Raw genomic sequence first — 17978 nt, forward strand, 5'->3', positions numbered from 1 at the left:
CAACTTCAAAAAAGGAGGAGGTTACTCTACTGAGGAGGAATATATATATATATATATATATATATATATATATATATATATATATATATGTTATCCTCATTTTTTTTAACGATTTTTTTTTTTGTTAGACGACTAGTGTGTTAAAAAATTTTCGTCTACTTACGTTGTACCTATTACTTGTCGATGTAATTGAAGTCGGTTTTCTTTCGTTTCGTCTTTTGTCCACTATTGCGTCATGAGAAAAAATATTCTTTCAACATGCGCATTATGCGCAGGGATGCAAAAAAAATATTGAGCTATTTTTAATAATTCTGAATGTAAATGGACATTTGGTGTTCTAAAGAATTGTAACCATAGTTGATTAGTATTTAAAAGCTTATCTTCTGCGCTGAGATTTAGGCAAAAAAAAAATCATAGAAACAACGCCATACATCCATGATGTATGGCGTTGTTAATAACGTGTGCAGAACAACCAACACCAACCAGGTTAGAGTTCAGATTTTGTTTTAGCTTATAGAAGACATTGAAGATATTGACTCGTTGTCGTTCTATTCCCCCAAAGTTTGTATTGCAGTTATCTCCTATATCTTTTATTTACATAAATTAAGGGAACGGGATCTGAACGGAAAACCATGACTTTTATTGTAGTCCAACCCGAACTACAATTTGAAACCCCGCTCGGACGCTTCCCGGATGTCTTCCAAACTAGGATAAATCCGCGGAAACCCCGACGGCTGTCAGCCGTATATTAAGTAATATGATCCACATAAATTTAATTATAAACAAAATGTTGTCATAGTTTATTAATGCGATACATCGATACGAATACGACATAACGAAGGGTATTGTTTGGATATACTTATACATCGATATATCGTATAGTGATGTGTACGAGTATTTATTTTTATTGCAGATGGAGAGTTCCTTTTGTAGCGTGGGTTCTTTATAATTTATTGGTTCTTACAAGTTCCGTATCTGTTTAATTAATTTAATTTGTTAATTAGGAGTTTTTTGTATATGGGTTTAAAATTTACAGCCGATGCTAAATTCCTCAGTGACGGTAGGATACCATTTCATACTTTTGTCGTAGAATAAGAAGCTCTGGTCTTATAAGTCGTATTAAAATCATTTGCCCAATTTAGTTTCAAAAAAGGCATTTAGGTACCTACATTACTTTTAACAATACCAAACAACAATGTAGCAAAATGTAGTTGACTCCGATACCGAGCACAGACATTTTGTAGGTACACGTTGTACCATGTTTTTCGTTCATTTTTGTAATCTAGGGCCTATCACAACGTCAGCATAATTTCATTTTAACAAAATAGACTAAAATGTATATCAGACGCTATAAAGGCCTAATCTATACAAATAAATAAAATTGGAGAGACTTTTTACTAAATGCGTATGGATGTATACATGTTAGGTACATATACCAAAGTAACATTTTTTACAGTTTTTGTCTGTCTGTCTGTTTTTTTTTTCGGCTAATCTCCGAAACGGCTAGACCGATGTTGATGGGATATTCACTGGCAGATAGCTGATGTAGTAAAGAATAACTTAGGCTACTTGCATTTTAGAATTTTATTTATTTTATAACTCTGCGAACTGAACAATAACTTTTTTGTTATTTCCACGCAGACGAAGTCGCGAGCACAGCTAGTCAGAAATAAAAACTTCAATCTGTAGAAGCAGCTGCGCACAGTTTTAAGGATATGCTCTTTGATTCTAAGATTTTGATTTATTACAACGCTTAAGTCTCTAGCCTCAATGTCTTAATTGATAATATTTTATGAGTTACGAATTATGAACTTATATTATATGTTTACCTATACCTATATATTAAGTAAGCAGTAACTAATACAATAAGAAAATCATGCCGCAAAAATAAAAGTCAGAAATTGTCTTTAAAAATACTTAGGTAGGTACTAAATACAATAATTTACATGTTACTACCTTAATTTTAAATACTTACACTTTTTTTTAATATCTTTATTAGGGACTTTTAAACATATGTACATGATAGTCCTGTACTATACTTATCCTATACTAAAACTAACAATTTTAACATTTTTAAATCAACTACATTATAATAGGTACTAAGTTATTACTAGATCTAAACTTAATACTACTAAATACAAACTCTAGTATAAATTTGGCACATTGGGAACTTGGTTCAGAGAAGATCTGATTGAACAAGCCGACTTCCAATAAATTCACGCCTAACTCGGACACCAAATCTCGTCTGTTCCGTTTGTAACTGACGCATTCCGTCAAAACATGTTGTACGTCTTCTATATAATTACATACTTCGCAATTTGGCGTGTCTACTTTTTTAATTAAATATGCGAATTTATTTAGAGGAATGTGTCCGCACCTTAGTCTTAGTGCCGTTACAACAAGAGTCAGTCTCATATTCATCTTAGCAAACCATGGAATACGAGGAGGCTGACACTGGATCGTTTTATACCAAATACCTTTTTCAAGAGAGTAAAAGTCAAAATATTCTTTAAACTTTTTATTAATTTTATGTTTAAATACTTACACTTACGTAAATACCTTAAAATTACTATAGTTACAGATTCAGGCAATATTGTGATATAACGAAATTTAAGAGTATCCATGTGACGTACCCACATAAATCTATTATACTTAAAGGTTATTCGGAAATTGAATTCGTTCTAGCGCGTAATAGCGTTTTCATCGGAATAGCTCTCGATTTAGTATAAAAGGACATGGCGGGTGTTCTACAGTATCAGTATAAAAGGATCGTTTTACAGAACAAGTGTAGAAAGTAACACTACCACCAACAACTGTGTGAATTTAATACGTATAAAATGATTTTACTTCTATTTTCTGTGTTTGCCCTACTACATATCACAACATCTGATCGCAATCTTATAGATGGGTCTTACGGAAGCTGTAACTATTCGTCACCTTACTTGATATTTAACACCGATTTCCTCGCATCTACACCACATCGACAACAACGATTGTTGTATGGAATACGAACGTTAACCACGCCTGAGAAAAATCGAAACTTTATAATAAGGAACCTTGAATTAGCTCAGCTAACAGAACGTCAGAAAATAGGGCACGTAGAATCACGTTCAAAATACGACGAAAATCGTAAAACTTTTAGAAGGAATCTAAACAGAATTTTAACCAGTTCTTCGGAAGAGATTGTAGGACATTTTAGGGACAGAATTTTTGTTTATGAATCTGATTTCCTGAACAACATTTATAAAAAATTTATAGGTTTCTCAATTCGTTATAGTAATAGAAAAAATGTAGCTTACACAAATCGTTATGAAGATAGACGTATAAGCGGATTCAATTATAACTACCATGATGATAGAAATGGACGAAAACGTGACTTACTTGAACACGTCGAACGCAAGCCTAAACGTCATGCCAATACAGACAGCTTAAGGGATTATTATTATAGGGACTATAATAGATATACAGAAAGGAAAGTATTACCACAAAAGTTGGTATTAGACAGAAATGCTTACCGCAAAGCTAACTTACAAAATATTAGAAAAATAATGACTGGCAAAGAGACTACCTTTAATCAATTTGCTGCGAATCGTTTTTCAGAATTTAATACACATCGCAATTTAGGTAAGCAATTATCTCAAAATGAATTACGTACTATTACCAGCCGTGATAAGGCAAACAAGGATAAAATGAATATAAATTACAGCAAAAGAGTTTCGAAGGAAATTAGCAGACGCTTACTTACTCGCGATGTAGATTATTTTAATTCATTGACAGAAAATCGAAAGAGACATGAACGTGTCTACAACAGAGAGGTAAATGAAGTAGGCAGAGGTACTCGTGACATAAAACTAAAACTACGTGAAGCATCTAGATTTAGGGATTATGTACGAACTAAGCGCGACGAAATGTCAAGAATACGAAAATACCGACAAAACATTGAACAGTTTGATATACATCGTAAAAGGGAAGATGTAAACGGCCTTAGACGTACTTTTTCTGCAGAAAGGTATACGACACGATATATTTCAATTGATACTAAAATTCAATTTGACAGAAAAAATGATAACTACAATGTCAGGTATAATAGAGACATGAAAAATAGAATAATTTCAGAACATAACGATAATAAAAACAGACGTATCAGTGGTAACCGAGAAAGTTTTAACTTTGAAAAAACAAACAGACGTATGAGTATATTTGAGTTCAGAAATAACAACGGTCAAAGAAATGTTCAGAAAAATAGGCTTAGTCTTTGGCGCAGTTTTACTAGACGATTTTTAGAAAGAGATAACGGAAGAAGATCTCGAGATAATTTCTCGATAGAACATTATCAAGTACGATACCAGATAAGAAGATCACGAAGAATCCAGCAAAACTTTGATAATGCCTCAGACAGAATTTCGAGAAGTAATCGCCTAACCTTTAGTTTAGCTTCAGATGTAATTGAAAGCGATGAAAATAGACCAAAATTAATAGATGTAGGATTCCGTATTGATAATATTGTGTCTAGACAACGACAATCACCTAAAGTCAGCACGCACAATAAACGTGATATAAAAGATGACAACATTTCTATGTTTAACAATATACGACATAGCTTAAAAAATCGACTCAGGGTACGGGAAGGTCGCGATAGGACGATATCTAGAATAAAAGCAAACATGATATCATCAAGAAGTAATATACGAATTGCAAGAATAAGTACTGATTATGTTATTAACCAAAGATCACGCAGTAATGAAAATTGTGCTGCAAATAATCTACAAGTAACCCAAAAACTTAACGATGAAAGAAGATCAACTAAACCAAGCCAGGAAGATAAGTCTATCAATATGCGACGAATTTATCCGACAAATGAAATTCGCTATTTTACGATAAACATTTTCAGACGGAAACAACCTAGGACATATAAAATTCTGTATGGAAATAGTGTCTTTGAAATCAAATGGCAATATCTATTTTACGCGCTACAGTTTGTATATTTAATTAGCATTATTATACAATTTCCCAAAAATAACAAAGGAAAAAATAGGTAGGTAAAAAATTCAATAACACTTTTCGTATCTTCAAAAATCTTACATTAGCATTTAAATGTTTCTTGTTTATTTCCAATTTGAAACAATAATTTATATCATTTCTTTCAGGATTTTCGCGTGCAAGACACCTGCAGAATATTTAAAAAGTGATTGAATATGTTTTCTCACGACTTGATATAAAATTAATACGATGGAAAAATTTACGAAAGGATTTTTAAAATGTTAATCTCCGCTTAGTCTTAAAATATTTATGCAAAACAAAATAAAAATAAATACGTTGTAAAATTGTGTTTGTTCGTTATTTACTCTCTTATGAAATAGACTTTTTGAAATCATAAATTTTAACGATCTTAATCAGCTGTTGAAAGATCTGACGAGATTCGAGATACCTACCGGTTTATATTAACTGTCTAAATTCTGCATTAATTTTTGAATAAATGTATTTGGAATGTGAAATTAAACTTCTTCGTTATTAAAGTTCTCTGTTTGGTTAAAGTTGGAGAAGTTAATGTAAAGCAGGAGTATAAGTAAGAAAATAATTAAATAATTAATTTAGTCTAAATCTCATAAAATTTTATCACATTGCTATTAGATATATTTTAAACGATATATTAGTCCAGTCATTTTAGGCATTTTAAACCCCAATCGGGGGAAAAATTCCTAGTGAGCTGAATTTTTATATTTACCTTTATTACTTCGTTGTAACGAAGATGTGAAAAATCAACATCGATATCGAGCTGGCTAAAAAAGTTATAAAAGTCAAAATGTCGCGAGTCAGTTTTTGCGAATATCTCGCGATCTATTGCTCTAAGGTCATTATAAAAATTGTTTGTCGTAAAATTATCTACAAAAACGCTTCATACAATTTTTCTGTAAAATTAACCGTTTTCGTAGTAGAGCGCTGAGAAAGCGACTAGATTATGATGATGCACTCGTTTCCTCACCACCTTCGAAGTAGAATGCAAGGCCCGTTTTTTTTAAATGGTTTCCCCCTTAGGCATAATCCATGATATGTAATGAGGTTTTTATTTATTTAAGAATGAATAATTTTTTATTACAATAAAAAAAAGTTGTAGTATAATATTTTTTTGTCATTCATTGTCGATATCTTTAGTTTCTATATCATTAATACTTGCGTACAAAACATCGAATGAACTTATTCCTATATTTAAATCGATATCTTCATCATTTTCATCATTGGTTGACTCTCTCTGATCTCTCTTGAACTTCTCTTTCTGAGTGTCGGAACCAACACCCTCTCATGCACAGCCAAACGAGCCTTGTTAGACACCTTCCGACTGCTCATAAATAAGTGCAAAGCTCCATGCAAAGGAAGTGAAAGTTGGGTATGGCAGAAAAAACATGAAAGCAGAATAAATGCAGTTGAGATGAGAGCGTTAAGAAGTATGATAGGAGTTAAACTGAGTGACAGGATAAGAAATGGTAAGATAAGGAAACGTTGTGGTCTGAAAGAAGATGTAGTCACAAAAATTGAGAAAGGTATGCTCAGATGGTTTGGTCATGTCGAGAGAATGAGTGAAGAACGATTGACGAAAAAAGTGTATAAGGCAAGTGTGGATGGAAGGGTTGGAAGCGGTAGACCTAGGTGGACGTTCCGAGACCAAATAAGGGACGTCTTGAAAAAAGGCCAGGTCAAGAGTACCCTAAACCGAAGAGCATGTATGAAGGGAATAATGAAAGTGAACGAAGCGAAAGAAGTTTGTAAGGATCGTAGCAAGTGGAAAGAAGTGGTCTCTGCCTACCTCTACGGGAAAGAGGCCTGATTATATGTATGTATGTTCTCTTTCGGAACTTCTTTCTCTTGAACATCTCTATCCTTCTCTTGAACATCTTAATCCATTTTTGTTGCATCCACATTTGCCACCACAAGCTTTTGTAATATTAAGTAGAAAATATTGTGTTCAGTATATCATTGGGTGCTGGTGGTAATAAAGTTATTATTGGCTTATATTATTTTTTGACTCCCAATTCCACTGTTCTGGACCAATTTTTCTTTCTTACCAGGTTTGTATTGGGTAATACACACGGTAAATATGCTGTTGAGCTGCTAAAGAAGTAAATGATAGGTAATAATGCAAATTTCACAGCTGTGCTTTGTCTTATTAGTTTAGCAAAGCTAATATAAGTAATAGATGTTTAATCGCAATATGTCTCGATATACTCTAAAAAGAGTAAAGATGTATTTCACCGTTGACGTTGATGCCTCGTTCCCCCAATCCAAGGTCTTAAAGACATCCTCCAGCGTAGTGGTAACCAGTTTTGGTGATATTACATCTCCCTGTCTTACCCCACGCCGGAGGGAAATTGGTCTTGTTCTCTGGTCCTGGACATGAACGGGCATCGTGGCCGCGTCGTAGATACATCTCAGTACCTCGATATATCGCCAGTCGATAAGACATATCTGCAGACAGTCCAGAACAGCCCAGGTCTCGACAGAGTCGAAGTACAGTTTTGGGGACTTTGTTTTATAATACACTAACTGTTGCCCGCGACTACGTCCGCGTGGTTATGAAGATATGCATTATTATTAAGATGTTTAACGTAAATTATTTTTTTATTTCAGTCACTTGAAATGCTTATCACACTGAGTAACTTTTTAAAAGGCACAATTTCGCACATTACCTGCACCGGACCGAGCCCTGTTCCAGTATGCCTCACCATACTTGATTATATTTTACATCAGGCTATCCTTATCTGGACCGGACCGGGTCCTGATCCAGTATGCCTTACCATACTTGATTATATCAATCCATCATCCATCATCATATCAAATTATTAAAAATAATTTTGTAATATGATGTAACTAAAAATCTATGCTTTTCGCAATTTTTCCTTTATCTGTGCTATAAGACGTTGCTTCGTACTAAATTTCAAGATTCTGAGCATGGAGCATAGAGAACAGGAGAACGATCGCTACGTACTAAAGCATGGAGCATAGAGAAAAGGAGACCGATCGCTACGTAGGTACTATAAAGCATAGCCCGCCTGTCCCTAAAAACTTGTTTCAGCCACCAGTCTGCGCTGCTGACGGTAAGTTGCCTCTGTGAAGTTAGCTGTTTATGTCATGTGCTTATGAGTACAAGTAAATGAAGTTAGTTGAATAATGTATTTTGTAAACAATGTTTACAAATTTTCTTTGCGGTATTTGTGAGAAAATAATCGTGCTCCGTAATTTTTTAATTTTTGACCAAAAGAAACATTACAAAATGGTGAAACATTGTATTGTGCGTGGATGTAAAAGAGATTTAGCATCTGATCGCTAAAATAGAATGAATTACTGAAAAACAATTTGCGTCAATCATCTTTATTCAAAGTACCAAACTACCAAAGGTAATAATATCTTCATACGTTATTGATTCATAGCTGTACATTGGAATATTGAATATGTAAAATTATTATTTGCTTAGTTAATTATGTTTTTTTAAATAAATTAATCTTTATTGAACTTTTAAGAAATTGTTGAAATTAAGGTTAATTACAAGATTTGCAAGTAATTACATTCTCAAAATTTATTCATTCACTTTCAGAATAACGTATTGAGGGAAAATGGGTAAAAGCTTTATCACAACAATTGACTCCAAATCAGTTTGTGTGAGAAGCACTTTCGCGAAGAAGATATTAAGAAAATTGATCGATTGATTATTAATGGAGCTGAAATTATCATCCCTCGCGAAAGGTGGACTCTTTTGAATGACAATGTCATTCCAATAAACCCTCACGATTTGGAAAAGGACATTTCTGAAGAGGTTTGAATGCCAAAATTTATTATTTTTAGATGATATTGAAATATAAGAAATATCAAATCTGTTTACTTTACTTAAAAGTTGTTTTTTTTTTTTGTTACAGCAAGTTCCAATAGTGCAAAATGACATTAATAACTGACCAATCGAAAACCTGGATTATACACAACCCTTGTTAAAAATCGTTCAAGGTAACAATTTAAAAGAAGATTCTCAACCAGCAGGACCCCATCATATGGAATCACCAGAGATTGTAACAGCTAATAATGTAAAAGACTTAGATATTGTTATGTTTATCATATTGTTATAGATTTGCGAGATTTTAATATTTTCTTGTACATCAATTTCAACATTAGGTCATTATCTCGAACATGTCTCCACCATCATGTGTTACACTAGAAGAGATCCATGCTCATTTTCACTCAATACTGATCCAAGGATGGTGTTATTTTGCTTGTGATGAAGAGTTGATATTATATAAGATATGAATTTTACTATTTCCAATAATCTTTCAGTGAAGGTAAATAATTTTCTCATGCTTTTTTGAATAATTTTATCTATTCATAATGCGTACAGAGCATTTTATAAAATTTATTAAGTTTTGCTCACATAATCATTTCTGATACAACAGGTTTCTTTCTCTCAACAACCAGAAATTGTTATTGATACTACATCATCTATAGAAGATATAAAAATGTATATGGAAACTCTGCAAGCGACTATTTCATGTAAAGGAACTGACGTATACTATAGGTACGATATATTTTCTTTCATTTCTTTTAATATAAATAAAAATCTCATACTATTACACATTCGGTGAAAATTGAAAATAAACTTAAAGATTCACCTAAATCGAGGCTCCATCTAGAACTGTGACACCTGAAGTAAAAACAAGCATCAAGTACATCTTTTAGTAGTAGTGTGAAAAGAAAGAAAGTATCTACATTACCTTTGAAAAATTCCAAATCATCTTGTAAGTCAATAGATATGTGTTTTAGGTAGCAGATTTTTTTTGTAATTATCTAACTGTATGCAAATGAACTTGTAAATAATGTAAATACATTTATAAAGCAATTTTATGAAATAAAAAAATATGATATTTTAATTGTTTTTTATTTATTTTACTACTATGTCGTTAAATCTAGCAAATTTTGATCTTTCATTTCTACTAACTATCACTCAATATTGATACTAATTCACCACTTCGCCAGTAAACCTGTATAGTAGTCACAATGCAAAGGCCACGTTTATATTGTCTCATTGTTAATTAAATAATTAACAGATAGTCTAATAATATGGATAATATATTTCTGATAATTTTAGTACTATTTACTGACTCTTAATTTACTTTGAGAAAAGTTGTATTTATAATTATAAATTATGTGAAGAAACATATTGTAAGCATCATTAAAAACAGTAATGTGGTGTTTTTATGATTTTTATTGAAAAAAAAATTAATAAAACCATATCAAAATATGCATAATATTGTTCATAATTAATGAGAGACAATAATGTAATTTTTATACAAAAAAAGCTCTATGCTCCATGATTCTGAGCTTCTGAATTCTGATCTTAGAAATCAGAAGTGAAAGAGAATTTTATTTAAAAAAAAAGAATAAGACACGGACTACCTTTACAAGATTTATTCATTTACATCAACTAAATGTTTATCGACACAATTACAAGTACGCGTCCTATTAGCAGTGATTCTGAGTTCACGGAAAGTAGCTACTATGTAGGTTTTAAATTTTTGATTTCCTTGCGTGTCGAAAATTTGCAGCATAAACGGCTGTATATTTGATATGAATTTCAGCTTGATATCTCCACGCGTTCCCGAGAAAAAGGGTCTTGACAGACAGACGAACAACAAAGTGATCCTATCATAGTTTCATTTTTTCCTTTTGAGGTACGGAACCCTAAAAAAAGAAGATATTGTGACACTTATAACGACCGTAATACTAAATATTAACGAAATAAAGTAAGACGTAATATAGGTACGTAACTTTCTGAAATCTTACACTGAAAATCGAAAAAGATCCCAACGATTACATTAGAGTAGGTAGTTAATTAAATTATAGGTATAGTAGAGGTATTCGAGACTTCAAATTAATGTTACGTGAAACATCTAGACGACAAAGCTGATTATTTAAGAGTAATGTCTGAAAAAGCAACATCGAAAAATGATCATCATAAAAATAGTCATCGACTCGATATTCATACGAAAGGGAAAGAATACTCAATATTAAATGAGAGCTTGAGAATAAATGATGTCACAGTATCTTTCAAATGACGCCAGGATACAATTCGATAGAAAGATAAATAATTATAAGTTACGTGATAGACGCCGAAATATTGAACGAGCTTTAGAGAGATACTAGCTGACCCTGCAAACGTTGTTTTGCCATATATTTTATTAAACTTCTCAACCCCGCTTTATAACTTAGGGGTATGAAAAATAAATGTTGTTCGATTCTCAGACCTACCCGATATGCACACAAAATATAGATTAGACTAGCGACCCGAACCGGCTTCGCACGGATGCAATGCTGATACTAAATATACTACAGAATGTCTTTATTTATAGTATGAAGCTAGCTCATAGCATAGTTATGAACATAATAACGACATTCAAATATGCGTCGTTAGATTACACGTTGTTACAGAATGCATTGAAGAAATAAAGGTTCACTGCTCGTTCCCCATAGGTGATAGCGTGATAATATGTAGCCTATATGACCTTACTTCTTAATAATATTCGTGCCAAATTTGAAGTTGAAGTAAATCCATGCAGTACTTTTTGAGTTTATCCCGGACATACATACAGACAAACAGAAAAACAGACACAAAAATTCTAAAAACTATATTTTTGGCTTCGGTATCGATAGTAGATCACACCCCAAGTATTCTTTTAAAAAAATATTCAATGTACAGTTTTGACTTTCCTACCATTTTATTATATATAATATAGATAATATTATGCTTTTTATTAATCTTATAAATAGCAAAATGTATACAAATATAAGATGACGTATCTTTAATCATCTTATCATCAAATTCATTAAATAAAACACACGTTTAAAATAAATGTATTTTATTGCATAATAACACCTATAACATTAACGCTAGTACAGTATACTTGAACTTATAAAAATTAAACGCTTCACACTAAATTATACAATTTAGTGTGAAGCGTTTAATTTGTTCAGTATTGAAAAAATTAGTATAAAGTGTAGTAACTTATAAATAACACCTAAGTAAATCAAATTAAGACTTATTACATTTCTAATGTATCTTTCTTTTTTTGCTGACCTTCATACCAGGCTTTTGAAATCATTCTCTTCATGTCATCATCACCAGTTTCATACCTACAGAATGAGAAAAAGAACATTTAATAATAACTTTTTTTAATATATATTAAAAAAAAATGTTTTAAATACATAAATTAGGATAAGTAGTATTTTTGAAAAGTAGGTAATAAGTTACGTAAGTAATGAAAAATTAAAATTTATTATATAACTAGCTGGGACCGCGACTTCGTCCGTGTGGAATTTAACAAAATAATTATTGTTCAGTTTGCAGTTGTAAAAAAAAACTAATATTAAAGTAGTCTAAGTTACTCCTGATTACATCAGCTATCTGCCAGTGAAAGTTTCGTCAAAATCGGTCCAGCCATTTCAGATATTAGCCGGAACAAACAGACAAACAAAAATTATTAATTCAATAAATTATTTTAATATTACAAACAGACACTCCAATGTTATTTATTCCTATAGATATAGATTAAAAAGAATATTTTTTGGCATAACACGGTAAATAAACGATATATTTTTAACCGACTTCGAAAAAAAAGAAGTCAATTCCACAATTTTTTTGTGTTACCTCATAACTTACTAGGTGTAACATTTGTGATGATTCCTTTTTTAATCGAAAGTTGGCATTATCCTTGTGGTATCTTTTAAATTTGTTTAAGATATGACAAGCACGTTTTAAATCTCTAATAATATGTCTTCAAGTAACTGTTTTATCGAATACCTATGTTGTGTTACTTGTCAATGTAATTTAGGTCTATATTTTTTACATTTGCGAGGACGCACGATTATTTATTTAAACTTACATGTTTCTCATAAGACTCATTATGGACTCCTGTGGATCTGCCTTTTCAGACTCTGTAGGCTTATATCTGTTATTGCGTTGGTCTTCAAATTTCTTTTCAAGTTCAGTCATGTGTGACCACTTAACATTCTGTTGTGATTTAGCCAGGAAAATAACCACCATATCTGAAAATATACAAATGCTAGTAATGTGAACTGGTGAGGAGTGATATATATTTAATATTTACTGACAACGATAGGAAATTTTTTCAAATAGTTTTGTAAGTGATTGGTTTTACTAACATTTATTTACACTACTTTGATAATATAACTGTAATTCTTATAAGTTTCTAATCCAAAACTTCTTTTTTAAACTTGACTATATTATGTTTAGGAAAGAAACAACACAACATAATACTAATTAAGAAAAAAGCAAAACAATATATATATACAATATTTTGTATGTGCATAAAGTAGTGTCCAAAATGCAAACTTATTATTACAAAAGTCAATAATTGTTAATTACCTAAATTTAATACTAAGAAAATAAAGATTTAATGTGAAGAAAAAATAACTGTAAAGAAATATAATTATAGAGGGAAAAATACTATTCTATTATATCTGTTTACTAGGATTACCACCAAAATGAGAAAAAATATAACACAATAAAAATTTCTGAAAAAATTTTAAAAACTGTATACAATACATGCTAAATTTAGAATTCAACAATTAAATAGAATTAAAACATTACAGACGCTTATTTAATTTTATTCTTTATAAGACCAATAGATTCCGATTAATTCAGCCTAAAACTCTTTCTCCATGTAGGAGAAAAGTGGAAGCCTAATTTACTACGCTATGCCACCACTGCGGTTGGCACACATTTTTTCTACTACGGGTGACAATCACTATTAGGTTGTCTATAATTACTGGAACCAAAAGCTAAACTTACTTTCCGACGCACAGTGGGGAAGACACACAAGGACAAAAGCACAGACAAGGTTTGTTCTTTGAACGAATACAAATATCAACTTCAAACAGGAATCAATTTCACAGCCGCTGATGCTTAGGCGTCTACATATACCACTACACCAGAGAGGTTGTATGGAAGCAATAAAGTAATCAATTGAACGGATGAATGATGAAAGAATTCTTTTCATGTAAGTTCATATTGCACTGTGCAAATTTTATTAGAATTGATATGTACCTGTTTTCTGTTTCCAATGACTTTCTCCAACATTAATGGTATGAAGCAGTTTGTTAATAACAAGCAAATAATCTTTGTTTTCCAGATTATCAACATGTAACTCCATCGATTTGTCAGTCAGCTTACAGTAGACCTGTTCCTTGGGTATATTATGCACATTTTTGAGTGTAACAAATACTTTGACATATTTATCTGATTGATCCCATCCTAAAATTAAAAAAAAATATGTATGTCAGTTCCGACGTATGACTGCATACGTGCGACGTATATGACTGCATGCGTAGATTTTACTCCTCATATTTCTCATAATGGGGTCTTATTTAAAAATAGATTCTTAAGTAGTAAACTCCAAAAAAATGTTCTAATTACTTGTAACGTAACTATACAAATAGATGAACATAACTATAAGAACATATAAATCAATGATAAGGATATTCGGACACTAGTGTAACTCTAGCGCTAATTTAGGGTGACTAGCGTGACTGGCATTAAGTATAGTTTCAAATCTATTGTGGTTCTGTTTCCGTAATTTAATCACGCTGAATACCCCTACAGTGTTCTTTAGAAGCCGGAGGCCCGGAGGGTGGACAGTCCCCGCCCGCCGTAACAAACAGGCAACCGGGTGAGCGTGGGTGTCTGTATTTTATAACACAAAGGCGAAGGGGCTGCACTTTCCAAAGCGCCGGAGACGTCAGAGAATGAAATTATGCCGTTGAATTGTCTGATTTAGAGGTTAGAACTATTGGATTTCTTTATTTTTTGAAAATGTACCAGTCACGCAAGATTACCGCCCGAGTCACGTACTAGCGTGAGGTGCACTGAGGATATTCGGACACTAGTCCGAATATCCTCGGCCATAAATCAAAACTAAAATTGTAACTTTACCATATCCATTTAATTTTATCTGATATCTCTTTTGTGATTGTGACGATGTAGTAGGTGTAGGTGTTACATCCATAGCATTCTCGTCCTTGTCACTTTCTTTTAAAGAGATTAATTCAGTTTCGAGTTTGCGTATCTCCAACGAGAGAATATCCTGAACTTTCTTGCGTTTTGCTTGTTTAAGTAATTGGTTTAATTCATCAATATCACTGCGCAGCTATAAAAAAAAACATGTATATTTATGTATATAAATGTAAACACGCTACTATAAATATAATAATTGTTTGTGAATACAATACCTCGGTAATTTTTGTTGCAGACATGGTGACACTAGTTTTATTTGATGTATTTTAAAACAACTGCAAACTCTCACTGATTGTGTATACGATGTAAAGTATTTATTAGACAATGTATATATCTTACAAGGCTCTAATTCTTATGAGATGTGTATTAAAATTTCAAAATGCGCAATTGGTACATTCGCGGCGAATAGCAATAGGTTAACATTAACAACAATTCCGTTCGACAATGACAGTTTAGTTCTTTAGTTGTCAGACAGCCAACGATTGCTTCTAGAAATCACAGATTAGTATTTATGTAGCTAGCTAGAAATTCACTTTGGCTTAAAAACTTTTATAATATAAAATCTAGAATATTCTACATTACTTGGGTTACCATTCTAACTTGATTATAACTTGCTGTTTTTCGTAAGTTTAAGATATGAATAAAAACTTTATTTTTAATTAATAGGAATTTTTCAGGACTTGGAATATCGTTAAAAATTCGGTAACGTTAATTTATTTCGGAAGACATAACATTATATTTATGGAATAACGATATATCTTAAACAAGGTTATTTTGGAGTCATTATACCGGTATATTTTTTACTAGTATTACTTCAGTTAGTTATATTTAACATTACATATTTATACCGTTATCGTTAATTTCAAGGTAGCGAAATTATTACACTCGTAATTGTATAAAAGAGACAGATTCAATTTGTAATTTATGACCGTTTATTGTACTTTACATTATTACTGAATGCACCTTGCAAATAAAAATAGTGTTTATAATTTTGTTGTATTTTGGAAAACAATGATGGAATGGAATGTGAAATAAGGTTTTTGTTCGTTCTTTATTATTATTTAACTATTTATTATTTTTCTTTTTATTGAAACAATCTCTGAAAGAGTTTAAGTAATATAATTGATTGAAAAATTACATGTATATTTATGTAGATATTTTTTTTCTTATTAGGGGTCTTCCCGTCTAATACAGAGTCTGCTGCGCACGAGGAGGTATGGGAAGAGGGATGGTCAAAAGAAATAAGATGTTAACAGTTACGGTGGGAAAACTGAAAAACAAAATTTAGTGAACTGTTAACACACTTCAGCCTATCGCAGTCTACTGCTGGACATAGGCCTCCCGAAGTTCGCGCCAGACATCCCGGTTTTCCGCAATCCTCATCCAGCCTACACTGGCAATCTTACGTAGATCGTCGGTCCAACGGGCCGGAGGACGTCCGACACTGCGTTTGCAAAGACGCGGTCTCCACTCTAGGACCCGTCTACTCCAACGGCCATCGGTCCTGCGACACAAATGACCAGCCCGCTGTCACTTCAATTTGCTAATTCTGTGGGCTATGTCGGTTATTTTCGTTCTCTCGCAGATAGTCTCGTTTCTAATCCTATCTTTGAGAGAAACCCCAAGCATAGCCCGTTCCATTGCACGTTGAGCGACTTAAATTTGTGGACCAGTCCCTTCGTCAGTGTCCACGTCTCGGCTCCGTATGTTAACACGGGCAGGACGCATTGCTCGAAGACTTTTGTTTTCAAGCATTGCGGAATCTTCGAAGTGAAGACTCGACGAAGTCTGCCAAACGCCGCCCAGCCCAACCGAATCCTCCTGTCGGCCGCCTTCTCAAAGTTGTTGCGACCTAGTTGGATAGTATGGCCTAGGCAAATATAATCCTGACCAACCTCGAGAAGGGTACCATCGACCGATACCGGTCTCGGTATGACTTGGTTGTTTAACATAACTTTCATTTTGTCCAAGTTTATACAGATACCGATACGCTGGGAGGACTCGTTTAGGCCGGTCAGCATGTGTCCTAACTCATCCAACGTCTCCGCAAAGATGACAATATCGTCGGCGAAACGAAGGTGAGAGATGAATTCACCGTTGACGTTAATGCCTCGTTCTCCCCAATCTAAGGTCTTAAAGACATCCTCCAGCGCAGTGGTAAACAGTTTCTGTGATATTACATCTCCCTGGCTTACCCCACGCCGGATGGAAATAGGTCCTGTTATCTGGTCCTGGACATGAACGGTCATCGTCACCGCGTCGTACATACATTTCAGTACATACACATACATATAAATACACAAATACATATATATCAATAAATAAAAAAAAAAACTTGAATTAATATTGAAATAGTAATATTGAAACAATTGATTAATATATTTTTAAGAATGAATATTTTTGAACCATTGATTAGAATTTGAATATTTTTGAACAATTGATTAAATGTAAGAACAAAGAAATGCAAGACAATTCAAACAATAGAACAAACAAACACAAAAATAACAATAATAAACAATAACAAACCCGGAATACCAATTGGACCGAATTGAGCCTGAGATAAAGTATTAATCTAAGGTTTAATGTTATAATATTTTAGTTTTGTAACAGTTAAATGTGTCGTGAAAAATGTCGATGTCGGTGATGGCGCCGCATACAACATTATACTCATTACACATTCTTGTAATCGAAGTTTGTGTGCCTAAATTAGTTCTGGAGAGGGCCACGAAAAAGCCTAGTAATTGGACGACGAGGCAAGTTGAACGGAACATTGACAGAAAACTGCAACAGCAGGTCGCAACAGCCGGCCCGCCCGTTAACCAGTCTGTGGAAAAGAAGAAGATGATGGACTGTTCTTCAAGTCCTAAGTTCACGCATTTTCAAGAAGGCTAGGCGCTGGTTGTAAGGGTAGGAA

General features: G+C 32.8%; 2 protein-coding genes and 1 long non-coding RNA gene across 3 annotated transcripts; 2 read left to right on the forward strand and 1 right to left on the reverse strand.

The window, feature by feature from the left end:
- Positions 1–2837: 2837 nt before the first annotated feature.
- On the forward strand, positions 2838–5322 carry LOC123660654 (uncharacterized protein MAL13P1.304-like). The gene is made up of 2 exons (XM_045595709.1): positions 2838–5035; positions 5148–5322. The coding sequence occupies exons 1-2, from the start codon at positions 2838–2840 to the stop codon at positions 5191–5193; spliced, it is 2244 nt and encodes a 747-aa protein (XP_045451665.1). The 3' UTR covers positions 5194–5322.
- Positions 5323–8084: 2762 nt separating this feature from the next.
- LOC123660348 lies at positions 8085–9879 on the forward strand. Its single transcript, XR_006744172.1, has 5 exons — positions 8085–8390; positions 8588–8806; positions 8907–9068; positions 9157–9320; positions 9432–9879. It is a non-coding gene; the product is annotated as an uncharacterized LOC123660348 (long non-coding RNA).
- Positions 9880–11874: 1995 nt separating this feature from the next.
- On the reverse strand, positions 11875–15535 carry LOC123660095 (calcyclin-binding protein). The gene is made up of 5 exons (XM_045595203.1): positions 15280–15535; positions 14984–15197; positions 14099–14305; positions 12915–13077; positions 11875–12165 (listed from the first exon to the last, which is right to left on the reverse strand). Exons 1-5 carry the CDS (start codon positions 15301–15303, stop codon positions 12075–12077), a joined length of 699 nt encoding a protein of 232 aa, XP_045451159.1. The 5' UTR covers positions 15304–15535; the 3' UTR covers positions 11875–12074.
- Positions 15536–17978: the final 2443 nt, after the last annotated feature.

Source organism: Melitaea cinxia, chromosome 15 (assembly GCF_905220565.1).
Source record: "Melitaea cinxia chromosome 15, ilMelCinx1.1, whole genome shotgun sequence".
Taxonomy (NCBI): Eukaryota; Metazoa; Arthropoda; class Insecta; order Lepidoptera; family Nymphalidae; genus Melitaea; species Melitaea cinxia.

Bases quoted from the DNA above. Each gene is read 5' to 3' on its own strand.
- LOC123660654 (XM_045595709.1), top strand. From the start codon at position 2,838: ATGATTTTACTTCTATTTTCTGTGTTTGCCCTACTACATATCACAACA. The intron at 5,036-5,147 runs GTAGGTAAAAAA...CATTTCTTTCAG, and splicing joins AATAACAAAGGAAAAAATAG to GATTTTCGCGTGCAAGACAC.
- LOC123660095 (XM_045595203.1), bottom strand. From the start codon at position 15,303: ATGTCTGCAACAAAAATTACCGAG. The intron at 14,306-14,983 runs GTAAAGTTACAA...TTTTAATTTTAG, and splicing joins GATAAAATTAAATGGATATG to GATGGGATCAATCAGATAAA. The intron at 13,078-14,098 runs GTACATATCAAT...GTATATTTTCAG, and splicing joins TCATTGGAAACAGAAAACAG to ATATGGTGGTTATTTTCCTG.